Below are 19,405 nucleotides of genomic sequence, written 5' to 3'. Positions count from 1 at the left end.
CAGAGCAACGTCTCCGAAAGGCCAGGTGGCCCGCCAGAGCTGCACAGCACACGGCTGCCCCCTTGGGCGCCGTCCTGAGATCTGGGCTGCTGGCGTTTCTGCCTTCTCAGAGAAGCCCAGGTGGACATCCGTGTCACTGTGATCCTTGAAGGCCCGTTTCCTAAGCCCGTCCCTGCCTCCCACAGCAGCCCTGGCTTCACATATTCCTCCATGCTTTGATGCTGTCAAAGTGCCTTTCTCCCCGGATGCAGAAAATAAAACAAATGCAGGAAGGAAAAAATATGTTGGTGATTGGAAAATCCTTTCTTCAGACTCCTTTGTCAAGCTCTTCTGAGTCCTAGGTGTCCTCCCTCCCAATTTACAGCAACTTTGGGAGTGAAGATGGTGCCTCCTACTGTGGTCCCAGGATGTGTCCCCAGGCAGTCGTGGCCCTGGGGGTGCAGGTAAGGAGAGCTACATGTACGACCCCCACCCCAGCATAGACAGTACAGTACCCTCCCTACACTGGCACCCTGCCTGACTGTGTTACTGGATGTGGGTGGCCTCAGGCCCCAAGCTGTTCCCTGTGGATAAGTTCTGGAGTTTGGGGAAAAGATATGTCAGAGGTGATCCCCCCCCCCCCCCCACACACACACACACTGTCCCAACGAAGGGCAGTCTGCCCTCTAGCTCAGGGAACAGAAGCTCTAGAGGAGACCAGGACAAAGGACTGTCAGCCTCCCCTGTGGGAAGTTCATTCCGTGTCTGCTGCCTGTCCCTTCTGCGTCCCTTAGCCTACTTCCTCTTGCATATTCCCGAAGAGGGATGTGAAGCAGCTGTGTTCTTTCCTATGTGTCATCTTGTTAGTCCTTGAGCAGAATCTCACCGTCAAGGTGTCTATCCCCCCGTGGCCAGCAAGGAGTGGGATTGGGATGGCGGGGGTCAATTTGGGAAGCTCCGGGCTCCCGGTACTGCTGTGTTTTCCTTCTTCCCAGTACCCCTAGCTGCACACTTGGCCAGCCTGGGAAGGGCCTCAGTGGTTGCCGGAATTGATGTTTATGGACTGGTGAATGATCATTCCTGCTTTATAAGGCTGGCGGGAGCTTTGTTTCACCCACTGCTCTTGGGCATCCAGCCAAGGGCATTCTGTGGTCCTTCTGGGGGGTGTTCCCCAGACTTCATCCTGGCAGCCCACACCCACTTCGGGTCCCCGTAGGGGGTTCTGGGTTTGTCTCTACCTCCTTTTTCACTTATCCCCCGCCCTCACAACCCTCTGCTTGGTTTGAGAAGGTGGAAAGATGGCGGCACCTGACAAAGTTGATCTGGGCCCTACTGTCCGTGTGGAGGCTTCCAGATGGTTCAGGGGCTAGGGTGCAAAGTGGGGGAGATGAGCCATGGCGCAGGAGACGGAGTTTAAAGGGGCTGTGTTAAAGCACTACAAGGTGGATGCCCCTTGCTCTCCAGGCATCAGTTGTATAAGGATCTAGGCCTGCTCTTGGCACCCCTGGCCTGGCCTTTGCAGACCTGGACTCTACCTGCCCCCAGGGCTGCTCACCCTGGAGTCCCACAAATGCCTTGGTTTGAGTGAGTCCCTGGGCAAGGCAGATGCCCTCTGTATGGAGGCCAGGCCAGGAAGCCCCAACAGATGGGTAGTGCTTCAGTAAAGCCAGCCTCCTGCCTTCAGGGGCTAGAGGACACCAAGCCCATTGTGCAGCCAGCCGGGGGCCAGGACTGCTGGTGCCTGGACCTTCACCTCCATCCAAGACCTTCAGCAGAGGCTATCCTCAGAGTCTCATGTAAGATTTTCCTCGTCACAGACTCTTTGATCGTCATGTGCTTTCTAGAGTTTGAGGGCACAAGAGGTATTGTGATAGGACCCACTCTCAACTGGTAGAGGGGATGGGGGCTGGCGGGCTCTAGTATGTTGGAGAGGAGGAGTTCCCGTGGTTTCAGGGTCTCTTTAAGGTTTCACAGAGAGAAGTGGACTCTTGAAACATAATTTAAGAGCTCTCTGAACCTCAGAGTCGTGCAGCAACCAGACACAGTGTCCCTGAAGTTTGGCCATGTTTAAATGCTCTCTCCTAGAACCATCTGAGAAAATAACCTCATTCTGCAATAATCAAAATGTAACTGGGTTTTAGATATGCAAATGCTTTGTGTAATGTTTATTTGGAGGAAAATTCAGCTCAGAAATATGGGTGTGATCTTCCTGTCACCTATGTAAGCTGGTGATATTGGGGGCTGCGAGGTGAAGTTGTGAAGAAATTGGAAGCTTTGAGAGAAAATGTGGCGTCAAAAGAAGAATGACCAAGGAGTCATGCTGTTTCATGTTAAATGATGCACAACCTCAGGGTGAGCCTAGACCATGGGGGGCTGGCCGCCAAGCTAGGAGGGCTTCGGCTGGATTACTGGAAGTATAGAGCTCAGAGTGTAGGAGTTGAGTGGGGTATCTGTGTACTCTGTTCTGTCCCCGTCCAAAGCTGGAATCTAACTGCGAGTGTGGGACAGGGAGGGAACACAGATGTAAAAGCCTTGGAATAGATCAGAAGAAGCCTTGGGAAAGAATATTAGTTACAAGCCTTCAAAATATTTGTTTCTGGTGGGCTGCTTGGACACAACTGGGACTGGCACGTGTCAGCCACAGGAAAGTGCGTTCGTTCTTGAGTTAATAAGAAAATTCTAGGTGGACCAGAACTGTGCAAAGGTGGGACAGCCCTGAGTGCTGGGACCCTGGGTGCACAAGCGGGGCTGGTCAGCCCAGGGCCAGGGAGAGCCTCACAAGGAGACTTCTCACCAAGTGGCTGCTTCCCCTCTGTCCTCTGATCTGCCTGCCTGACTGCAGGGTGACTTTGGCAAAGACATTGTCTGTCTCCCTCCTTCCCCTCCTTTATGGCACTGAATGAGCTGCAGGGCCCCTTGGAAGCAAGGGGTGTCTGAAATACAAAGTAGCTGCCCCACTCCTGGTGCTGATGTATTGTCCCTTTTCCCTGCGATGAAGTTCTTGGCAGGCTGTCTAATCTCAGGGCCGGGCTGGACCATGAATAGTTGCACGTCGGGCTGTGAAATTAAAGTCATTTTGGTTTTCCTTTTTATTTTCCACATACACTAATTTATTAAATGCCATTAAATGCTGTGCTTGGCTCTGGCGTGTAGAGAACACTGGGGAGTGCTGGGACCTAGTGCTTGAAAAGCTCCTGCAAAGCAGAGGGGATGAAGCTCTGGGGGGGGCAGGGGGCGGGTTGGGGGGCTCTGTAGAGACACATGAGGCCGCAGGGATGAGAACGACCAGAGGGCTCTGAGGGGAAGTGGGGCAGGTGAGCCCATAGCTTATACAGGCCAACGAGGGGCTAAGGAGGGTGAGGTGGGAGTAATTTGGGGGCACCTGGGGGTTCTAGGAATAGGGATTAGGGGGTGTATGGGGGGCTTCTTATTCAAGTGGGTTTGTGTGTCTGGGTCTGGTCCTTCTCCCAGGCTGTGGCCTGCTCGGACCCTCCCATCCCCTTTTATCCATCCATCCATCCATCCATCCATCCATCCATCCATCCATCCTTCCATCCATCTGTGGAGCAAATGTTTATGTAGTATTCCAGGCATGTTGGGCCCTGCCACAGAGAATGAATGGATGAGTGTGAACCTGGCCCTGGAAGCGCTGGTGTCTTAGTGGGGGTGGGGGGCAAGTCTACACAGAAGGTTTGGCGGGTCTCTGATGTGTTGCCCTGGGCCCGAGGTCACCCTCAGGGAAGGCCACCCCTGCATGGGGGAGAGGCCTTTGGCAGCTATGAGGGGTACAGGGGGTGGTTGTCCTCTGAGCTAAGTCAGAGCTAGAAGCTCAGAAGGGAGGTTGGATTGAAGAGGAAACTATGGGACTCACCCACAGAGAAATGGGATGAAAATACTTAAGAACACAAGGCAGAAACATATATTAAAGCTACAAATCAATGTGATTCAAATGAAAGATGAAGAGAGATGCCAAGGGGATATTTGGCTAATTATAACAGGTTTAATAAATGAGGTGAGTCTGGAGTGCTTGTTCACTACATGGCTGTAGCCTGGCTGGGCCTCAGTTTACGTGGTGTGCACCTGGTGGATGGGCCCAAGGGTGATGAGGAAGGTCCTAAGATGGCCCTCTGAAAGACCTGTACCTTCTCCTTTCCCCACTCGGCGAAGGGCCTGGACAGGGGAGCCCTGTAGGAGGGACACCCAAGGGCATCACCAAGGGTGAGGCACTGTTCTAGGCCCTGGGGATTTAGCAATGAACAAAATAGACCAAGGTCCCTGCCTGCGTAGAGATCAAGGCCCCGGGCGAATGCAAGGGTAGGAACTTGTTTTCTCACATTTATTAAAAACGTTTAGAGATGCTCTTGGTTGGGGGAGGGGACAAGGAGCAGGAAGGCTCTGTTGTCAGGAGGGTCACTGGGCCACCGCTCTGCTGGGGAGCGGCGCTGGCCAGGCCTGGACCATAACACCTTGGCCGTGACCTTGGGTCCGTCCCTGCTAACCCTGGCTAGAGCCTGGTTCTCTGAGTCACCCTGCCTCACCCTGCCTTGGGTTTGACTGTGGCTCGGTCATCTCAGCTGAGACAGTCCCTTGGTTTGGGAAGGGGATTTTCCCAAATGCCACCAGGTAAGTTCTCTGGCACGGGGCCTTGGCTGAGCTGCCGCAGGCTCTGCTTCCTTCCTTCCTGTGCAGGGCACCTTCCATCTGGGGCAGCCCTCCTCCCTCCTCTTCCCTTCCCCCATTCCTGCCGCACCCTCCCCTGCCCCTTGCTCTGGCTTCAGGGTCTGCTTCCTGTCTTCTTGCCTCCCCCCGCCCAGCAAACCTGTTCTGCTGTCCTGCTCGGGGCCAGGCACCAGACATTGGCCTCTTTGCTGTGCCTGCCCAGGTTCTCACAAGCTGTTTACTCCTCTCACGCTCTACTGTCCCTTTCAGAACCAGGACGCTGCTCCGGCCCTGGAGGAACACACCAGGTTCTTTCTGTGATGGCTGTCTTCTTGCACTGATAGCCAGAGGGTGGATGCCTGGTATGGGGATGGGCCAGGGCAGGCTTTCTTGACTTATGTCCACATTTGGGACTGGACAGTTGTTTGCGGGAGGGACTGTCCTGTGCACTGTTGGCTGTTTGGCAATAACCCTGGCCTCCACTCACTCAGATATCAGTAAGGGCCCCCTACTCCTGAGTCGTGAGAGTTGTTCCCGGAGGAGCAAAATCACCCTGGGTTGTGAACCACGGGGCAGGGACATGGCAGCACCGTGTCTCAGGCTGGGCAGAGCCTGTGCTGGCAGAGACCTGAGGAATTTTCTAGTCCAGAGCCCACATTTTAAAGGAAATTGGGCCTCAGAGAGCTAAAGAATTGTAAGGTCACACAGAGGAGCAGCATGATGAAAGCCGCATCTTAGAAAAAAAGACCCGGGCAGCTCTGTGCAGGCTGGGCTGGAAAACAGGCCAGAGGCAGGAAGGGCGCGCCTGGGACCTGGGCACGAGGCAGGTGCTGGGCAGTGCCTCCCACCTGCCAGCCCGGGCTCAGCGTGCGTGCAGCAGTCTCCTGGGGTGAGGGTGTGGAAGAGGCCCCGCACCCAAGGCCAGGAAACCAGGTGTGCGTCCCTGCCTGGCAATGGGACGGCTGCCTGTCCCCTCTTGCCGTCCTTATCTGTGAACTCAGGGCCTGTTTGTATTTGCTTCCTGCCTGGAGGCTCTGCTGCTGTCTGAGAGAGGAGCAGAGGCTTCGTTGGGCAGGAGAGCCCTGACGGTATGGGAGAGTGGCAGTGGGGTGTGCAGGAGCCCCTCGTGGCACTGCAGGGTCCTCATGCACTCAGCAGATGATGTGTCCCATGCCCCCTCCACACCGGCACTTAAGTACAGGCAGTGTGTGGGGCCTGCTCCACCTGTAGGCAGTGGATCTCACCTGGGATCCAGCCCGGGGCATGGTGGGGCCTCAGGGAGTGAGAAGGGAAGCAGGTATGAGGACAGAGCCATAGTTCCCGTCTCTTACTGTGCTGGAAGGAGGCTCCTGGGTGGGTTGTGGGGAAGCTTGCAGACCAAATAAAAAATGTGGAGCATGAAGTCTGAGAACCATTTGGGGAGAGATAGGACTGGGTCCTGGGCGTTTCTGGGCTGTTGAGGTTTTCCCAGATAGAGGCACTTGGACCTCACGGCAGTCCTCCTCAGGAGGCAGATGGAGAATGGAGGTGCACAGGGGGCCTTGCCTGCCCACTCCCAGTGGGAGCTGGCTTCCAGGGAAAGGTGTACTGTGAGAACTTTTCCAGGTCCAGGGAGGGCCCCAGTGTCCCCACTGCAGGGTGGTAGAGGCATCCTGCAGCTCCCTGGGTCCCAAAGCCAGGTCTCTCTAGCAGGCTCCTCTACCTGCAGGGAGTGACCTGGCGGCCATGGGGCTTCCTCTCAGTCATTCTGGGATCTGGCTTTTGGAACAATAAATCTTCAGCATGAAGATCATGAATTTCCATGGTGTGATTAATGGAAGAAAAATTTAGATGGCAGCGTGGAAACTGACCAGATTGAGAAGTCCCTGTGAGAAGGTGGGGGAGGGTGTCAGAGCTCCCGACCCGGCCTGGAGCGCCACCTAGTGGTTCTGGGCGTGGAGGCCACCATTCCCTCCGCAAAGCTTGGTGGATGCCCATTGGGTGGACGCTCTGGGCGGAGTGTGCCCGTCCCTGGGGAGCCTGGGCGAAGTTCCACTGGGACTGTCCCTGGTACAGGGGGCACAGGACCACTCCACAGTGTGGGCGACCTATGAAGCCGCTCCACGTCCTCGCCTTCCTCCCCGGCTGCTTGAACCGTCTCTGCTTTAGTAATGCACGGGAATACCCCCACTTCTTTTGTCATGCCCAGCCTGGGTCACCTTTCTGGTTTCTCATTTATGAAAATCCTACTCATCTTTTAAAGCCCGCAAGTCCTGTCAAGCCTGCCTTATCAGTACCGTCTCATCGTACTGCTGCTTGCCACTCCTCCGGAGCTGGCTGGCGCAGGTCACCACGAGCTTGTGCCTGATCCCTGCCGTGGCCTCCTGGTGCCTCCCCCGCTTTCCCCTGTGCCCTTCGGTGGTCGTCTCTGAACAGCAGCCAGCGTGGTCTGTCGGGACCATAAATCACGTCACTGTCCAGCCTTAGGAGCTTCCCAGAATGCTAAGAATACTACCCACCTCGTCTATACTGATGCCTGCAAGATCTTGTCTCATCTGTCCCCTGCCACGTGTCACCTCCTTCACTCTGTTGCAGCCACGTGGACAGTTTGCTCTTCCTGGGGTGGGCCAGGCTCATTTCTGCCTCAGGGCTTTTGCACTTGCTGTTCCCTCCATCTAGAACATTCTTCCATCGCATCCCCTCTTCATTTGGGTCCTTACTTAAATGCCGCCTTCCTGAGAGGCCTTCCCTGACCACTCTGTATCCCAATACTTTCTAACTCCTTGCCATCTTTGTTTGTCTTCATGGCATGTACCATCACCTGAAACTGTGTTACTGGTATGCTCATGGAACATCTGTGTTCCCTATAAGAATAGCCTGTTCAGGGGGTGGGGGAGGCAGGGGTGGTTTGCCCATGCTGCTCATCACCACCTCCCCAGCAATCAGAACAGGCCCTGGCACTTACTAAATGGGTGCTCTGTTTGGGTTTGAGGGAAGGAAGTGCCCCTTCCAGGGGGCAACCTCTCCCCACACCCTTACCTTCCATGCACACATGTGAGAACTGTTCTGTGCCTACTCGTGGGCTACCTTGTCTTCACTGGTGCTTCGGGGTCTCCTCTCTGGAGCTAGAGCAGCTCGAAAGTGGGATGTGCTCAATTTCTGGGGTCATAACCCAGCTCCTGACACTTAGGAGCTGCTCAGTAGATGCTCTTCAAAGACCAGCACCTGGCGCTGGTCAGCCACTTCCCATGCTTCTTCCATTTAAATTCTCACAACAATCCAGAAGGCAGGCTTACTGTCCTCACTGGGCACAAAAGGAGTTGGCAAGGTCACACCACCAGGAAAGCTGGAGCCGGGTATCAGATCCGTGTCTGTACCTCCAAAAGCCCTTGTGTGTATGCTTTTACCCTGCATGGAACGTTCCTGATCCCCACCTGCCCTATGTCCACTGTCCTTTAGGGACTGCCTCTTCCAACTGACATCTTGGGCCGGGACAGTGGTTGTCTTCTCTGAACTCCTGTACTATTTATTTGACACCAGTGTATACTGCTTGGGGTTGATGCTGCTTTTTCATTGTCCCCGTCCAGCTCGAGCAGAGGCCCCAGGGAGGCAGGTCTCTGAAGAGGTTGTAGCTCTTCTGGCACAGGACGCTGCAGGCTGTGGTACTCAATAAATACCGGTTGACTGATTGATTGGCTCCTCATGCTCAGCACACTTCCTCGGAGCTGCTGGAGGGAGGGAGGTGGAGTGTCAGCTATATGGAGCATAAAATAAGGCAGCTGTGGAGACTTGCAGCCAGTGAAACAGAAGCGTCCCCAGGTGAAGCCGGTGGCGTCGCAGCCCCGGGCGAGCATGGAGGAAAGTCGGTTTTGGGGCCCGAGTGCTGGCTGCTGCCTCCCAGGGATGGATGGCAAAGGCAGTGATGGATTCGGCCAGCCCACTGAGCTCCTGTCTACTTCCATCTGTGGGAAATTGGTTCTCCGGGCTTCTGAGAATAGTGGGCATATGGCCCTTCTGGACAGTGCAGCAGGACACAGTCGCCGGAAGGTCTGGGTCTGAGAAACTGGACTCTGACGTTCTTCCCGGCCCCAGAGACAAGTCCTTGCTCACCTTCCCTGACCACCGTGCCCCTCCTCCTGGATTCCTTTCTGAATGCTGGGGGCTCTCTGCTGACAAAGGGGGTAACCATGACCACTTCCGTGTGTCTGGAACCTTCAGTATGTATTACAGGGTTTTGTGTCGTTTAAAATTTGATCCTCAGAGTGACTGGAGGAGATTCGTGATGCTAGTAGAATGCCATTTGCCAAGATGGGAAAACTGAGGCAATGAGAGGCTGTGGATTTGTCTGGGTCACACAGCCAGCGTGATTTGGGCCTGTAGCCGTAGCTGACCTGTAGCCCCATTCTCACTCTTTCCCTAGGAGTTAGGGGTGGGGTCATGCAGCCTTTGGGTTCTGTGGACATGAACACAAAGGCAGTACTGATCTAACCACTTTCCTTTCTCTCCAGCTCTGTGGCTGTGGGCTGCTTGGAGTGGGCATTTGGCTGTCCGTGTCCCAAGGCAACTTTGCCACCTTCTCCCCCAGCTTCCCTTCGCTGTCCGCAGCCAACCTAGTCATTGCCATAGGCACCATTGTCATGGTGACAGGCTTCCTCGGCTGCCTGGGAGCCATCAAGGAAAACAAGTGCCTCCTCCTCAGTGTAAGTTGGACCCCCATGCCCCAGCCCCCCAAACTCTGATCTCCCTGCACTTGGCCACTAGGATGGGCAAGACCTGGAATGACTGTCAGCCTCCTGGATGCCCAACCTGAGCCCAGGGAAATTGTTTCTAGAATGTTTTTGCCTGACCACATCCCTCTTCCTGATGATCCTTGATCATCCCTCCCACTCCTTGGTTGGTTGTCTACTTTCTCTCCCTCTCTTATCTATCTGGGATTCCTCAGAAGTAGCTGGCCCCTCCCATACCTGGGAAGCCCAGTCTGGGTGCTTGCCTATCCTCTGCCTCCCTGCCATCCTTGTGTGCAACCCCATCCTGGCCATGACCACTACCACGTGCCTATACCTAGGTGTTCTCTTTCCAGTTTTTCATCGTCCTGTTGATCATCCTCCTAGCAGAGCTGATCTTGCTTATCCTCTTCTTTGTCTACATGGACAAGGTGAGCCTTGTGAGAAGGGAGGGGGCATATGGCGTTTCACTGGGGTTGGGACAGGGCAGACCAGAGGAGAAGCACTGATAGGGACTTACCTCTGAGGAAGGGAGAAAGGGAAATGGGACCAGGGAGCTAGAAGAGGCCTGGATGAAAGGTTTTGATGAGGGCAGCATGGGGAAGGGGAGTTTGCGGGGCACTTGGGGCGGCTTATTACTTGTGTAGTCTTGGGAAATAGAATCCTTGAAATTACCCAGGGAGGCAATGGACAGCCTCTTGCATTAGGGAGCTCCCCATCACTGAGAGGATTCAAGCATAGTTATGTTGACTCCTTGGAGTAGGGATTCAGGTGTGTGCCCTCAACCTGACAGGTGAATGAGAATGCCAGGAAGGACCTGAAAGAGGGTCTACTGCTGTATAACACGGAGAACAACGTGGGGCTTAAGAATGCTTGGAACATCATCCAGGCTGAGGTGAGGGGCCGGGCTGGCTGGGGGGCGGGCCCTCAGACTTGACCTGGGGTCGCCATACAGGGGATGCCTCTGGAGAGAGACAAGCAGGTGAGTGGAAGAGGGAGGGCAGAACCTGGGCACAGGACGGGAGCCAGGGCGCATGCCTAAATGGGCCCAGGGAACTGGGACATGTGGATCATCTTCACCTTAGCAAGATCGTGGGTCAGGCCAGGAGGTTCAGATTCCAAGAGGAAAACAAGTCAGTGCAGCCCAGAAGCCCCATGTCAAGCTCTCGGGAGTAGGGGCCACCCACTTGGGATGATCCACAAAGCAGAGCAAGTGGTCTGGTGCTCCCACCTGGGTCCAAGGCCCAGCTCAGGGAGGCAGGTGGGTGTTTCCCTTTTGGGTCCGGCAGAGACCTAAAGAAGGGACAAGAAGGAGGCCTTTGTCTCCTCTGCTGACCCCCAGAGAGGCAGCCTTTGTGGGGCCCAGTCGGTCCAGGCAGGGGAAGGTGCAAAGGATGTGGCAAGTCTGACCCTGTGTGCTCCCTGCTGCAGATGCGCTGCTGTGGTGTCACGGACTACACAGACTGGTACCCAGTACTGGGGGAGAACATGGTTCCCGACCGCTGTTGCATGGAGAACTCCCAGGGCTGTGGGCGCAACACCACCACCCCTCTCTGGAGAACGGTGAGGCTGGAGGCACCTTCCCGGGGCTTCCTCCCAGAAGCCTGTGCGGAGGACAGTGTGGGGAAAGGACACCTGGGGAAAGGAGGGGTGCCAGGGACACGAGGGTATTGGCTTAACATAAGATGGGTGGGGACACACGGGTCTGAATATCTAAAAGGCAGGTAGACAGTGTGTGGGGGGGCTGGACCCACACTTGGGAGTGTCAGAGGGTGGGGGTTGAGTGGGGGTCTCTGGCTGTGCAGGGGGGCCTTGTAGGTGGAGCCTTGGGGGGGAGGGGTGGGCTTGCTCCAAGGCCAGAGGACCAGGCCTGAGGGCCAGGGAGGGCTCTTTCCACAGGAGGAAAGAGCAAGGCTGGTGGGGGGGGGGGGGTGTGTGTGAGGAGAGGGCAGTGAGGTGTGGGGGCTGGGCAGGAGGGGCACTCACGGTCCTGCCACTGCCTTAACTCTGGTCCCTGCTCCCCAGGGCTGCTATGAAAAGGTGAAGATGTGGTTTGATGACAATAAGCACGTGCTTGGCACGGTGGGGATGTGCATCCTTATCATGCAGGTAAGAGGCCTGTCTGGAGCCTCGAGGCTCCCCTGCTGGAGCTGAGCCAGAGGAGGACGAGGAGGTACACGCACATGCACAGCAGCTGACCAGGCAGCCTGCAGCCCGTGTGCCTTCCTGCTCTGCTCTGTCTTGCGGCCTTGTCTTTGGATACCTGTCCCAGCTCTGCAGGCACCGTAGGGCTGGGCTTCTGCGGCATCCCCCCTGGGCCTTGGGCCTGGTGCTGTCATTGTGCCAGTCCCGTGTGGGTTTGCTGGAGAACACGCCTGAGTGTTCCTTCCTTCCCAGGGACCTTCACCTGAGTCCTCGGGTAATACATCTGAGCACAGGCTCACGCTCTGTTGGCAGCTGTCCTGGCCGCACTGCCTATTAGTGGGCACGATCATCATGCCACTTCTTAGCATTAAGTGAGCTCAGTATGTGTCACAGGGTGCCGAGCGGGACCGGGCAGCTGGGAAGGGCTCTGCAGGCAGGAGCTGTTATTAGCAGGCATGCAGTGAGCAGCCACACTCTACAAACCCTGGCACAGATGCTGGAGACGGACAGGAGGGAGTCCTCGCCTCCCTTCCAGAAGATGAGGCTAGCAGGGCTGGAGGGGAGTGAGAGCCTCCCGACTTTCCTGGGACAAGCATTTCCGGGACTCTGTCCTTTGTCCATTTATGTATGACTCTAGCCATTTATGAATGGCTCCTCCAGCAGGAGGATGCCCAGTTCCCCTTGGAGAGCTTGAACTTGACTGGCTGGTCCATGGAAAGACATCCTGCATGAAGTTTTCTTTCTTGCCCCTCAGCTCTTGGGCCTGCAGGTCTGAGGGTCTGACCGTGTCTGATTTCTCTAAGAGCTTTCCAGCTCAGCGGACGAGCCTGCTGCCCTTTTGGCCGAGCTGTGATATGAGATGTGTGCACAGGGGTGAGATTCTTTTCAGCATTGAGAACAGGGGCACCTCTCGGCTCCCTGTGGTCAGGCCTGGACCACAACCAGCCAGGGTCCCCTCTGGTTATGCCCAAACACTGAGTGCAAGAGCTGTGAGAGCCACGCAATGTCTCCCGGTCCCTTTCTGTATGGCACGTGCCCACAGCACACTCTCTGTGGTGACTGTGAGGCCGTAGGCTGGCTTCCTCCTGCCTCCTGCACTGCTCTGCGTCCCCACTCCCTTCAGGGTTCAGGAGTTGAGGGAACACAGATGAGCATGAATGTTGTCCCAGGCACATCAGTGGTGAAGACACACCTGCTGCCGTCAAGACCTCATGTCGTGCTTTGCAGAACCAAACAGAGTGACTCGACCTCCCTGGTTCCCTCCTCAGTTCCATGGTAGCTGCCTCTTAGGATCGGATCCTTTGTGCATTCAGTCCTCACCACAACCCTCGGAAATGGGCAGATTTCTGAGCCTCCTTGAGGCGTATAAGATTCTGAGGGGCTGAGCTCATCCGTGTGCCACCTCCTCTGTCACCACCGTCTGTCTGCTGCCAGCAGTTTTCAAGTACAGAGGGTTGTCCCCGCTTGCTCTGGGTGCTGTGTGGTAGACCCCAGGCTGGTGAGCTTCCCTCCAAGGGCCTCTCCCCCATGTCTTTCAGATTCTGGGCATGGCCTTCTCCATGACTCTCTTCCAGCACATCCACCGGACTGGTAAGAAGTATGACGCCTGAGCGGGCTGGTGGGGAGCACCCCAGCCCCACACGGACACTGTGCCAGGGGAGAAGATTTGAGCTTTGTGTTGCCTGCCCTCGCTCTCCGGACTGCTGACCCCTGCACCCACCTCCCCAGCCCACCTGCCCCCCAGCCCACCCCGCCTCAGCCTTCTTGGTGGGTGGAGGGTCAGGGAGGAGGAGGTGTGGACGAGGCACGCAGAGATCTTGAGAGGCTGGGGGGCACCTGGATTCCTGCATCTGTGTATTTGCCAAAGAAGACAGGGTGGGCTGGGTTCGTGCTCCGGGAGCCTCCCCGCCCCCAGCACTGATGCGTTTCTGCCCCTGCCCTTCCTTGCCCTGACACTTTGTCCCCATGGGGTGGGGAGCAGAGCGCCCCCTCCTGGTGGAGAGACTGCCTGGCGGAGGCCGCTGGCAGCCGGGCACAGCCACCAGGCAGGGGAGCTGGCAGGGGCGGGGGTCTCACTGCCTCTGGGCAAGGCCCCTGGGAGCATCTTGCCCAGGCTTTTTATACTTTACAGTGTAACTTTTTTATTTTATTTTACTCTGATTATGATTATTCAGGAATATTATCTCTCAGATAAGTTTAGGGTTAGCTTTCTGATTTATAACTTTTTACTGCGTTGGTTTCTGTAATGGTTTGATTTTTTTTTCCTCTGAGGGTGGGGGACAGGTGGGGAGAGAGGATGTCCGTCAGGTTTCAATCAGGACAAACCACTGTGCCATGCTTGGGAGGCCCTGAGGGGAGATGCACTGAGCCGCAGGGAGAGGGGCAGGTGCCCGGGCCCAGGAGCCTGGAAGAGGCGTGTATAGCCGAGGGAGCGCCCTGCCCAGCGCCAGGGTGTTTACTGATGCTGGCACCAGCGGCCAGGGCAGTTGGGGGTACTCTGAGGGGCACTGGTAAGTGCTTCACCAGAAACGTGGCCGGGGCTGATGTGGGTCCTTTTACTTCACTGATGAGCAGTCTTTCTTTTTTCTCTTCTTCCTTCTTCCTGCCCTCTGCTGGCACGGGAGGCTCCCCTTCCACCCCACGCGGGCATTCCCGCCACAGGTTCTGCAAAGCCCAGTTACTTTCACAGACATTCCTGCTAGAAACTCTTGGACAAATACCTCTCTAGTTCAGATGCTGCTCACTTTCTCACATTGCTTCTGGAAGGGGAAGCAGTCCTGACACTTTGCTGCTCAGACAGTGGCAGAGGACCCATGACCATCAGGAGGGGAAGGTGGAACTGGTGCCCATGATCATTCCAGCCACGTCCACTGGGCTGTAGCTTCCCTGCTGAGGGGGAGCGGGGGAAGGTGGCCGTGGGGCCACAGGACTCTGGGGCTCACTGATGGTGGAGTGGGGGGCCTCAAGAGAAGCACAGGGAGGTCAGTCTGGGTCTTGCTACAGCAGCCCCAGGAGGCCGACAGCCTAAACCGCAGTAGAGGAGCTGAACTGATAGGGCAGGGGTATCTGACTGCAGCAGGCACCCCCATTCAGACTTCGTGCTGATCTGAGGGAGTGTTTTTGGAGCTTAAAAAAAGACAGTCAAGAATTCACGAGACTGAGCTCAGAAAGGCTATCTGCTAGCTAGGGCTAGTGCGCTTCCTCGATGGGGCCTGGCGTGTCTCCTGCACCATTTGGCTCAGTACCTTGATTTACCACAAGCTCACATCTCCCTCTCCAGCCTCTGCTTGTCTGTTCCAAAAGCTGAGGCCCAGCCACCCAGCCAGCCACTCCTCCACTCGCCTAAGTCGGGACCAGAAGTACAGAACTTTGATGTATTCAGGATTCCCGGCTTGGGGGGTGGGAGTGGAGAGAGGGGTGGTCTCAACGAGTCCAGCTGAGTGAAGACCACCGCCTGAGACTGGAGCAGAGGTGCCCTGGGGAGGTTGGGGAGGTGGGTTCTTGGGTGGGGGATGGGGCGGCCCACGTGTGGGTCTCCCGGCCGGGGGCTTCCGCTGCCTCCCCAGGGCCTCCCGACTGCAGGCTCACAGCCCGCAGGCACGCTGCCATGCTGCTGCAGACACACACTCGGCGACCCAGCACTGGAGTCGCACGGTGGGCTTGGTGCCTAATGACCTTGTGTTTGGTTGGGGGTGGGGCGGGGCCGGTGTGTTCGTGCCCATCAATGCAATTTCAATTTTTGTTAAAATCAACAGCAAAAGCCTAACACCTTGGGAAGGGATGTGTGCAGCCTCCCTGGCAATCTTGTTCCTGGAGCCTCAGGGGTGTGCTCGGGCCCTGCAGCCTCCGCCGCAGCCCCCCTCCGTCCCCTTACCTGTCCAAGCAGCCATGTCCACAGTCCCCCCGACTGCCTTCATGCCTCACCCCGTGCTTGGCTGTGGAGGCACTTGACCGAGTCTCCCCGGGGGAAGGCACGAGTGGTGGTGGGTACTCTTCCAAGCCCCTCACCCTCCCTGCAGGGCAGGACTCACACCACCAGAAGGCCCCGCCATGTGGTGTCTGTGGTAGCAGCCCGCTCTCTTCTCAGTTTCTTCCTGACCCTGAGCTCATTGGGGTGGGATTACCCGAATGAACTCTCACTTGTGGCTTCCCTCCCCACAGTCAGAGTTCAGTCAGGTCTGAAGCAGGCTGTTTATAGGTGAGACTTAGAAGGTCAAGGTTCTACGGACCGCTTCCAGGAAGTGCTGGCCGTACACTTGGCCTTTTCCTGCCGTCATCTTGCAGAAGAGGTGGGCAAGCAGGGACTGAGAATTACCCTTGGGGGGTGGTGGCAGGTATTGGGGGGCAATAGCAGGTGTCCGGGGGCAAGTCTCCACCACCTTGCCCTAGCTGAAATACTGTCACCCCCTCTCCCTGCCAACATGGGCCTGCATCCTGGGCTCTTAATCCAGAAAAGTTGCTGACCCCACCCCACACCCTCAAGCAGATGTTCTGGTTTGACTTGGATCCAAGTGGCCATCCCTCCTTACGTTGGTGGCCAAAAAGTAGTCCAGGTGGATGGAAATGACCGTCCCCTCCTCTGCAGCCCCCTGCCCACCCACACTGGTGGAGGTGCTAACTAGCAGGGACCTGGTGTGGGACGGGAGCTGGGTGCCAGATGCCTGGAGTCTACCCTACATCCCCCCACCCCTCCGCATCCAGCCTCCCGAGGCCCTGGTCTCCCATCTCGCTCCTCCGCACCCCAGCGAGGCAGTAGTCCTGGCAGGCCCTGACCTCCCTGCCCCTTACAGGCACCCAGGGCCCAGAGCCAGGGGCTGGTGCCTGCAGCCTGCCCATGCCTGGGAGCACGTGAAAGCAGGGACAGCACGCTTGTTGGTTTCAGATGCACTTTTCTGCTTGCGATGCCGTATCTGTGCGCTTCCTTCATCCTGGACCTGGCTTTATTGAACATCATGTTTTTAGCATGTTTTTAAATAAAAACTGATAATGTGTCAAAAGCACAAACAGGTTGTCTCTTTGTGATTGTGTTTGTGTCCACTCAGCTGTGACTGTGACTTGACTTGTGGTGGTTGGTGTGAGGGTCACAAAGATGGGTTAGGCACCGGCCCTACTGTTTGTCTGAGACCCCTCAGAGCAAGCACTTCATCTCCCCTTCTTGGGCCCCAGTCACAGGTCTGCTGGGCAGGGTGGGGCTCAGACCCCCCTGGGATGCCCTTTGCCGAGTGGCTACATGCAGTTATGGTCGGGGGCCAGTCCAGCAGTCCTGTACTCTCTGCACGAGAGGTCCGCTCACACCTCGGTGTCTGTCACTGGTCACATGTGGCCAGTCCTGTGGGAATGCCCAGGATTGTGCCCCCAGGAGGAGCAAGGAACGAATCTCATTCATTCATGGCTGTTGGTTTTATACAGTTTTTCCCTGGTCCCTCTGACGTCCCTGGGATTCACTTGGGCCTGAATGTCTTCCAGGAGTGGGGAGAACTCACAGCATGACTTGGCCCAGGCGGTGATCTCTTAAGGGGAGCTCTGAGACAACCTCAACGGCAGCATGGGACACCAAGTCAGTAGAACAGGTCAGCAGGGAGGAGGGGGCATCTTCTGCCCCTCTGAGCCCACTGATACTGTGGCTTCAGGCTATAGATGTGTTCTTGGTTAGGTTCTGGTTTGTGGAGTTTCCTCAGCTGGCCCGTCCCAGTGACGAGGTGCAGGTGGGGGGAGCTCAGAGGTCATCCTTGTTGGGGGCCATGAGTACTGAGCTGGTATGGGAGTGAAGAGTGAATGTGTGGGCCCAGTAGCAGGAGGGGGTATCTCTGGACCCTTCTGTGTGTGGGGGCAGTCTCTCTCCCTCCTCAAATTGGCAGGGCATTGTTCCAGAGTATCAAGGTTCAGGACCCCATCCTGCAGCTGCTGTGTCCCAAAGCTTCCAGAGGTCTGCTGAGGATGGAGGAGTCTGAGGGGACCCTCTGTCAAAGGTCTGACTAGAATGGGATCCCTGAAACTCCCCTTAGGAGATTTCTCAGAAGGGACCATATGGGTGTGGAATTAGGAGTTGGTCGTGAACCAGGGGTGCATGGCCCTCTGACATCCTCTGAGGACCAACCACTTCATAGATGTGTGGGTGGAAGCCATTTCCTCTCTGCCCACTGTTCTGGCTCCCATCCCCTGGCCTGTGGACACCCATTAGGATGCTGGCCAGGTCCCTGTGCCGTCTGCTTTTGGGGGACAGAGTGAAGTCCACTGGCTCCCAGGGCAATGCCCTGTTAGCACTGGGCTCTAGTCAAATGAGCTGAGCCATGAAAGGCAGGCTGCCCTGGCCAGGCAGGAGAGGAGATGTTCTTCTCCAGACAGGGCTGGGCATTGTTTATCTCTGGGGATGTCTGATGAGTAGGCCAGAGCTTCTGTGATGGGTGCTGGGCTCTTCAGCCCACACGAGGGGGGTGAACAAGATGACCCTGGAGGCCCTTCCCCCACCCTGTGTGCTATGGTGCTGTGGTGGGAGAGCTGCCTCCCTACCTGTGCTCAGCAAAGGGCACGTGAAAAAGGATGGCTTGTGAGCAGCAGCCGAACAGGCTTCATCCCCATAACTAGAACTCTTTCAAAATGGCCAAGGCCAGGGCTTGTGGGGACAAGATGTTTATCCACCCAAAGAGGTATCGAATCTTAACTTGTGCCAAGCACTGGGGTGCAGTGGGGAAGGGTCTTGAGCCAACCCTGTGCTTACAGAGCCAGCGATCCAATGGGGACCACAGAACAAACTGGATTGCAATCCAGGGCTATGATCATGATGCTCGCGGGATGAGAGGCGCTGATCCCAACTTGGGGAAGAGATGTCACAGCTGAGAGCTGAAGACAGCAGTTAAGCTAGCAAGGATGGGAAGGTGTGCCCTGGTGATGGCACTGGAGCTGGCGCACAGAGCAAGCATGAAGAGGGCGTCGGCAGAGGGCGACAGCCACCCGATCACAAGGTACAAAGCCAGGGTAGAGTTGAAGTCGAGAACCGTGGGAGCTCACTGAAGTCGTGTGTGCCTGACTCACACCTGCCCTTGGGAAGGATCCCTCTGGTTCCGGCGTAGAGAGGGGTAAAATGGGACAGGGTGGAAGCAGGGACGTCAAGGAGGGGCTGCTGCAGTGACAAGTGAGAGCTGATGGGGCCCACAGGGAAGTGTCAGTGGGAGGGAGACAAAAGCACCAGATTTGAGAGACCTACAGGAGAATCACAAAGACTTGATGATTAGCTGGATTCACTGAGGGGGGTGCCTGGAGGGAGGGGAGACCATTCTTCCCATTCATCCGACATGACGTCCCTCGCCCTGGACAGGTAGATGACTAATTGCACCAAATGGAGGATGAGTGTGTTTCCTGGGGTTGGTGCTCCTGTGCCCGCAGAGACCAGCATGGTATGATTAAATCTGTCCTTGTGTTTGCATTGAGCTTCGCAGCTTGCAAAATGCTTTCACGTACGTTATCTAGGTTTCTCCTGACCTGTTATTTTATCTGCTGTCATGGGGTTGGAACTTCCAGCGTTAGAGATGGGCCATGTTCGGGTGAAGAGCACTGGTTTGGGAGCTGGAGGGTCTGAATTCTCACTGTGCGTGTGAGCCCTGGGGATCACTGAACTTGTCCTGCTTTTATCATCTGCAAAATGAGGACAATAACTATTTTACAGATTTGCTGCGAGGATTAAGTAAAACTATGTACGTAAAGGCACCCAGTTGGTTCCTGGACCAGGGTAAGTGCTTGGCAAGAAATTGGTCAGATCTGAGTTCTCAGGAGGCCCCAGACCAGAGGTGGAACCCCAGGGAGGAGCGTCCCCCTGGCTGAAAGCTGGGGACACAGGAGAGACATCTCCTGGGGACACAGGGAGTCGGTGTACGCGGGGTGGTAGTGAGCTGTGGAGTGGAGACGTGCGGGCTGGGTGGGCA

At 56.3% G+C, this 19,405-nt stretch overlaps 1 protein-coding gene across 21 annotated transcripts in view; it reads left to right on the top strand.

The window, feature by feature from the left end:
• TSPAN9 (tetraspanin 9) overlaps positions 1-16,490 on the top strand; it is a 199,806-nt gene extending 183,316 nt beyond the window's left edge. For all 21 annotated transcript variants that reach the window (XM_025461847.3, XM_049102326.1, XM_049102317.1 and 18 more), the window contains 6 exons: positions 9,126-9,317; positions 9,698-9,772; positions 10,135-10,236; positions 10,773-10,904; positions 11,367-11,450; positions 13,025-16,490. In XM_025461847.3, the coding sequence (XP_025317632.1) occupies positions 9,126-9,317; positions 9,698-9,772; positions 10,135-10,236; positions 10,773-10,904; positions 11,367-11,450; positions 13,025-13,096 (657 nt within the window). In that variant the 3' untranslated portion in view covers positions 13,097-16,490. The remainder of the gene's footprint in view (positions 1-9,125; positions 9,318-9,697; positions 9,773-10,134; positions 10,237-10,772; positions 10,905-11,366; positions 11,451-13,024) is intronic.
• Positions 16,491-19,405: the final 2,915 nt, after the last annotated feature.

Source organism: Canis lupus, chromosome 27 (assembly GCF_003254725.2).
Source record: "Canis lupus dingo isolate Sandy chromosome 27, ASM325472v2, whole genome shotgun sequence".
Lineage (NCBI taxonomy): Eukaryota > Metazoa > Chordata > Mammalia > Carnivora > Canidae > Canis > Canis lupus.
Note: the sequence above shows the minus strand (reverse complement) of the source record. Positions and strands in the feature narration are given on the sequence as shown.